The 7,396-nt window shown below is 35.6% G+C and overlaps 1 protein-coding gene across 1 annotated transcript; it reads right to left on the bottom strand.

Moving 5' to 3' along the window:
- Positions 1-5,068: 5,068 nt before the first annotated feature.
- On the bottom strand, positions 5,069-6,405 carry LOC122417745 (trypsin-like). Its single transcript, XM_043431542.1, has 4 exons — positions 6,329-6,405; positions 5,980-6,238; positions 5,504-5,653; positions 5,069-5,212 (listed from the first exon to the last, which is right to left on the bottom strand). The coding sequence occupies exons 1-4, from the start codon at positions 6,403-6,405 to the stop codon at positions 5,069-5,071; spliced, it is 630 nt and encodes a 209-aa protein (XP_043287477.1).
- Positions 6,406-7,396: the final 991 nt, after the last annotated feature.

The raw sequence follows: 7,396 nt of genomic DNA, 5'->3' as shown, positions 1-7,396 counted from the left end.
AGGAGAAATTGATAATTATTGAGATGTTGGTGTTGTGATCGATTTATTCTTAAAAAAAGAACTACCGAAAAAAATTGTACTGTTTTCGGATATCGAAAATATCAAGATCTTTTTCAACCAAATTGATATTGAATCAATATAAGAAATCAATATCAGGTACTTGATTTCTTTAAATTCGTTCAATGTGTTTTTTTCTCCAATTTTTTCATGTGATGTTCGTACAGTAAATGTGTTATTTAATGCGCACTTTATTGGCTAGTGAAGGCCGCAGATTTGATTAGCTTTAATTTAAATTTTGAATGGCTGTGATTTATTTTATTGGTAACTTAAAAACCAAATCGATTAAGCATTGTTTTTCTCGCAAATTGAGACCAGCTGATTGATGATATTTTATAAAGGGCTGGTTATGGCCATGAATAATTTTTTAATCTATTCATAATTAAACGAGTATATATTTTTTATTTCTTAACGATTACTAATTGATTCATATTTTCCATCAGGTGGGAAGATTCATATTTTGTTCATCATTCGGCCATAGTTTGTTGTAGACGAATATCAGTTCTTTGACAAAACACAAATTTTCATTCAAGAAATTCAACCTTATGGTTTAAAACGAAAACGAAATACTTTCAAACATTAATGAGTAAATGAATTATCAAGAATCAGATAAAATAAACTATGCCAATGAACACGTGCCAAATTTCGATTTCGAGGAACTGACAAATTCCAAACATCACGTTGTTCTTATGAATTAAGACGTTGAATCTTGTTAAGTGTCGAAAAATTTGGGACAGACTTCACTGGTCATCATTGGAAGTTTTGTCTGGGTTGCCTTCGTTTTGGAGGCAGGCTTCACTACTCACTAATGATCACCGCCTCCTTCGCATCCTCTAATCGGGGTAGCTAAGCACAAACTCGAAAATTTTATGCCTTTCCTCTCGCCATAAAATCGCTCATACTTACAAGGGGCGAACCTACGCGCCCCTTTAACGTTCATTTAGCACCTGGTTAGAAATAGAACTATTATAGTTTAGCATTCAGACCTGTGTAACCTGTGATCAGGAAGAAAATACATTTTTTTACGACTTAATTTTAACTTAGTTTTTGTGCCTCTGGGGCTACTAGGTACTCCGAAAACAATCTCAGGCATGAGAAGAACAAAAGCAACAGGTAGGATCGAATAAGCATATTTTCAAAAATATTTTATGACGATTTTCAAACAACCAAATTTTTCTCTCTCATTTCAGATTTCTTTGTTACATTTCAGGTGTTTAAAAAGGCTTTTTCCCGAAAGAAGTTTCCTCAATTATTATTCGTACAGCGATAAATGTTAAAATGAGATCATTCTCGTTCACGACAATTTTTGAACTCTGAAATGAAATATAAAATTAATTAGAATACTGTGAATAGGTTGAAAATTTATATGAAATTGATTTGGAGCAAGACTGAGCTCACACGAGAAGAAAATCATCACGAAACTCGTGTGAGACGATGTACTGTGTCTTGCTCCAAGTAAAGAATTAAGTTGTTTACATAAGTTTGTTTAGATTACCTGAGGAAATCTTGACCAAATATAAACAAGTGAACGAAAGAATATGATTTATTAAATTACCTCGATCACTCGTTAATTCTAATACACAGATGCAACGGTTAAGATCTCAGGAAATCACATTCTCGATCTTGTACAATTCGATGATGTTCACACACAAACGTAGTGATAATGATCCAACCCGATCATTCGATAGTTCGAATACACAGATGCAACGGTTAAGACCTCAGGAAATCACCTTCCCGTTTTTGTACAAAATTCGATGACGTTTTTCGAAGAAGAAGCTGCCTCCAAGAAAAACAACACTTCTTTTTTTTCTATCTATAGTTCTCCATATATCTGAATTACCAGTCAAAAGAACAGTGTGACTATCTTCACGGTCAGCGCCAAACGATAAAAAACAACACTCAATTCAAAGAAAGATTGTATCATCAAACGAACAAACTTTTTTTTATTTTTATAACATTTTAAACAATAAAATATCAGATTGACTACGCGAATTTTGAAAATTAGCAATCGAAGTATCTCTAAGTATTTCATAATTCATAAGTGAGTGAGGAATATTGAATAACCAATAATAACGTACTTTCAAGTTCTGTAAACATAAAAATTTGAGACAATAGCACTGCTCAAATAATTCAATGTTTGCCTTCCGAATAAAATGAAGTTAACCAACAAGATATGTGAAATTGAAGTTGTATCGATTTCAAAAAGCCCTTGGGTGTTCTCTCCAGTAAATATTGAATTTCATAACCGTTATTACTGGTAGTATAATCGTCATTATAATCACAAAAAATGGACCCATCGCCGATCTTGTTCAGCTGTTTCGAACGGAGACTTGAGTACTACTCGCGACCACTAGGTGGCAGCCCGGTAGTAAGTAGATCCGATAATAGTCGACAGAGGGCGCGCGCGTTCGGTGCACACGCGTTCAGCAACGATGCCCGGAGGCTGCCATTGTGTCCAGCCTCTCTTATAATCTAGATCGGACTCCTTGCACAAAGTTTTTTTTCTTCAATTTTTTGTTCACTGAATCATTTCACCGTGTACGAGAGCACCCTGCCGCGAGAGAAAATATAAATGCACTTGAGAGGGAGCACGGGCAGTTCGTTACGTACCTCGAGAGTCCGCGCCCGCATAATGACCGCTTTTGTACAACCGGTAGAAATCGACGCAGCACTACAAGCGAGAAAATACAATCCATAAGTATCGCACACTTATTATGCTTATATCAATTTATATATAAATATATAGTAACCCGCGCATGGACGGGGAGAAAGAGGCGAGAGCTAGAGGGAAAGAGTGAAAAGCAGAACGTGCAATAGGGCGAGTTCTTGAGAACGTGCGATCGACAGGTTTGTCCTGGTTTCGAAGCGTACGCGTCTACAATTCCCATGTCTAAGTGCTATGCGTAATGTACAATGCATTCTATGTAAAATCAGCTTATTATTCTCAGGCTTCTGCATTTTTTTCAATGGAGGGGAGAAGAGAATGCTGAAGCTAAAGACGAACGAGACTCTTCTGATGCGAACAAAACAGTCGAATACCGTTGGAATGATACCAAGTAAACTCTTCTGAAATCGGAGCGATAGTTAGCATTTTTTAAGCAAACTTCGTCTCGTGGTTGGTTATTCACTACAATAGAATGGACATCTGCAAACTTCGTTCACGAATACAAATTATAATTCTTATCAGTCGTTATTCCAGGTACGCCTGAAAACAGAATCACCAAAGAACAAAACGAACAAACCAATCTGTGAACGAACAGCACGACAGTTTTTTTTCGGAATAATCACACTTATCAATAACTTCCTTCTAAAATATTTCTTTCTTATAAAATCTGTCTTCACTTTTCTATCTCAATAATTTTCGCATTCGTCTATCTCTACTTTTATACAATTTTTTATACAGCATTGCCACATATACAAAATAAAAAAAATTATCGAATATAATGCAGTTTTCAACAAGTGATAAAAAATAGTAAACGACAGGCTGTCGAAGGCTTTTTTCTGATATAACTTTTTAGATTATGTTATATTATTTAATTTAAAAAATATCAAATAAATAATGTCTCGAAAATTTAGTCCGAAGACGTTAGTGAGTAAGCAAAGGTGGCGTGGGTACTGTACTGGAATTTTACTTTTCACGGTTTGAAATAACTCGCGAAAATCGAGTTTTGTGTCAAAATGTCAATAACAATATATCTCTCGAAACTCTTTGAAAATTTCCTTTTTTATTATACCAAACTCAATCACAGGATTCGTCACTTCGCATACACATCCAACCATATATATGCATGCATGTACTCGCTCATACATAGAGAAAAGTCTCGATATTTGAAACTTTATATGAAGAAATAAAATGCAGATCGTGTATTAATCGGAGCAAATGAAGAAAACTTCTCTGGTGATACTTGAAGACCCCCGTTGGCTCTTGTCCGAGGACTAAAGGCGTAGATTTTCGATGTGAAAAGACAGTGATGGGTCTCCAAATTTGGCTGGCCAGCCGATGATTCGGAATTTTATTGTTGCTTGGAAAATCCCATTCGATGATCCAGCCTCGTTGAGCCCCCGAGCGAAGAGGACGAGAGCTCAGAATAAAAAAATTTGGAATCAGTAATATGAATCTTCCGAATATAAAAAAAAGTATCCTAGAAAAAATTTTGCACTTTCACCTCAAAAAATGGCAGTATTACGATATCCATGACTCTAATTTTTCAACATACAGTCTTTATATCTGGCTCGAAAACTTTTTTCTATCGAAAGATAGGGTAGAGAAGAGTAGATTGTTTATCATTTTTATGTCGTTGGGAAATTCTTTTCCGGGAGTGAATAAGGTCGTTGCACATACAGCAACCGGTAAGAATGACATGCGGCCTGACACGATACTAGAGACGGTCCAACTGAGGCTTTGTGTTAAAGCTCCGAAGTATTGCCTTAAAAACGTACACGAAAATATTGAACGAAAATAACTGCAGGACTCTCCTTTTTGTTCTTTTCCATCACGACAAAAAAGTTTTTAGAAAATCAGACAAGGAATATGATATCTTTTAAAAGGATTCAAAACCCTTAAAGATCGATTTTCAAAAAATTACCGGATTATACTTTTTTAAATTACTCGTATTCTAGAATATTTGCGCCAAATTGCAAGCAAATTTGCCAAAAAATACTGCGTCTCGTGAAAAATTTCAAACCCCTATTTCACCCTTTTGAAGACCGAATGCCAATTTTTTTACTCCTGAAAAGTCTCATTTTGGGCCAAATGTAAGAACTGCATAAACTTGGGGCATCGGATATCGTAAAATTCCTTCAAAATTCTTTGAATCCACTATTTCACTACGAAAAATAAATATCCAAACGTTTAAACTTTTATTAAACATTTATTTTTCACCTAAATTCAACAAGTTAAACTATCATTACATTACAACGGTTTACAAAATAGAATGTTAATGACCGTCGAGGCCCAGTCATTCACAATTAGCAATTTAGCTAAAAGCACACTACAGATGTTGACCTCGGATTATCCTATGTGCGAGTATATCCAGTCAACGTAATCTGCTACTCTTGTATGAATATTTGGATAAGTCACACTACCACAGTTGAAAATATTGGAAATTATACCCTCCATTACTCCGTCGATCGTCATTGGACCACCCTCGTCACCCTAGAAGTAAAACGAACATAAATCATGACTTGCTATCTTTAAAACAGTTTTCAATTATTTTCAAGGTTATGGAGACATTTAAGCTCGAAGCAATTTAAATATATTATTTTCCTGAGAACGAACTTCCTCTATCCAAAGAAAAGCAGATTTTGCATTGACCAAAATCCACTGTTCTGCATAAACTAAATTCGATCAACTTTCAAGATTTAATTATTTTCAGAAATCGTCATATTAATGAGTAATGATTTATTAATTTTAACGATTGCCTAAAATATTATTAAAAGAACTTACAGTACAAGGTCCACTATTCTCATCAGGATTGTGAGCACAGTATTGAGTTGGGTAAACGGTCATAGCTGCCTCGGAGTATATTTTCTCGCAATATTGTTGAGATGTGACCATGATGTTAACACGCTGGAGTAACTTCGAGAACCTGCCATTCTGAAATTAAAATAAAATAATAATTATCGACGAAGCTTCAATTGTGAATCGCTTTTTCACAAACTCTCGTATCAACATGATCGAGGCAAAAATAATCGATGCTATAATCTAAAAAACTCTTCGCAACCTTTGCTAAAGTTAGATGACAGGAATCATGGACGAATTAAATCAACGGTCGAGATTCAATCCTACTGAAAAATCTATGAACTCGGATCAAGTATTTTTCACCGAATGTAAGATATTCGATAGTATTGTGAAAAAATAGAATCTGGTGTTAAAAAATCGTTCAAAAAACAATCTCTTTTTTTTCATGTTTTCAAACTCACCGTAAGGCGCCCCCAGCCAGAAACGGTGCCAATCGCGTTCTCATGTATTTCGGAGCCTCGTTCAGGTAAAGTAACTTTAGAGACAGTTTTGGAGTAAGAAAAAGGTGCGACTCTCAATAGCGCGATATCGTTGACCCACATTGGACCAATTTTGAAAGCTTCGTACTGAGGGTGGATAATTATTTCATAAACGTTATGCGGTTTGTTTAATTTCGTCAGGTCCGTTACGCCAGCAACAATTTTTATTCCATCCTTGGTCCTACTAAAATTTGTCAAAAAATTTTTTGATTTGGTTTTACACTTTTTTCAACTTTTAATGTATCCTTGGATACTTGATGCATCTTCTTACTCGGCGACACAATGGGCCGCAGTGAGAACGTAGCTGCTGCTCACAATGGTGCCACCACAAAAGTGAAAACCGCCCATGGTTTGTAACGATACCTGTAATGGGTAATCAGAAAATTTCAGTTTCCCTCAAACATCTGATTCCATTGGATCGATTCTTTTCGTTTGTTCTTCTCGCCACAGTGATTCATTACACGAGTTTATGATATTTTAACAATTTGAAGTATCTTAAACGAATTAGATATCGCAGTCGGTTTGTTGTCTTAATTTGACGCATGTGTACGACCAAAAATTTACTTTAAAATCCACCTTTGTGATGATTTTAGAAGAGAACTCGTAAACAAGTTCAAACATCTCGCTGTAAATGAATCGAATATCCATTTTTCAATAGGACACTGTGAAAAAAATTGCGACGCAAATACTACACGAGTTTTTGTCAACGTTTGGACATTACATTTTTAATTGATGAAAATTCTTCACACGATTCATTCGATAATTTTTGGCTCTGTGATTTGAGTATGACAAACTTAGATTCGGCAAAATATGTCTCATTTTTTACAGTCCACGTACATCGTAGTGAAATTGTATTTCGCGCCTCTTCCTCTAGATCAACTCGTAGTACCCCTACTTCACACCGGTCTTGCCACAATTTTTAAAGTTTGTAATTGTCATAGCAACGTCTCTACGTTGTATGTATCGTCATTCTTCTTCTTTGTGCCGGGAGCCACAGACGTGTTACAGAAAACTGACATGAATTCTCGGAAAAGAAAGAATTACTCTTCCGACGATGAAGAAAGGATTAAAAGGAAAATCAAACACTATGAGAGAAAGCTCAAAAAATCAAAAAATAAAAAGCGAGGTAAGGAAAAATTTTCTTCTGGTTCCTTGATCAATACATATGTTGCAGAAAGGAAAAGAAAGATCGTACATATCTCTTTGGTTAACGTATCAGTTCAACTGATACGTGGAAAATGCAATTTTCCAACCGATATCGAGTTTAGGTTGAGTTTAAATTCAACCTCTAACGCACGTGTGCTGGTCCAACTGGCACACGGACTCACGTCTGCGTTAT

Source organism: Venturia canescens, chromosome 11 (assembly GCF_019457755.1).
Source record: "Venturia canescens isolate UGA chromosome 11, ASM1945775v1, whole genome shotgun sequence".
Lineage (NCBI taxonomy): Eukaryota > Metazoa > Arthropoda > Insecta > Hymenoptera > Ichneumonidae > Venturia > Venturia canescens.
The sequence above is the reverse complement of the archived record's forward strand: the minus strand, read 5'-3'. Positions and strand labels throughout refer to the sequence as shown.

Excerpts from the sequence above, each read along its gene's own strand:
- LOC122417745 (XM_043431542.1), bottom strand. The coding sequence starts at position 6,405 with ATGGGCGGTTTTCACTTTTGTGGTGGCACCATTGTGAGCAGCAGCTAC. Across the intron at positions 6,239-6,328 it reads GCGGCCCATTGTGTCGCCGA|GACCAAGGATGGAATAAAAA; the intron begins GTAAGAAGATGC and ends AAATTTTAGTAG. Across the intron at positions 5,654-5,979 it reads CTGGCTGGGGGCGCCTTACG|AATGGCAGGTTCTCGAAGTT; the intron begins GTGAGTTTGAAA and ends TTTTAATTTCAG.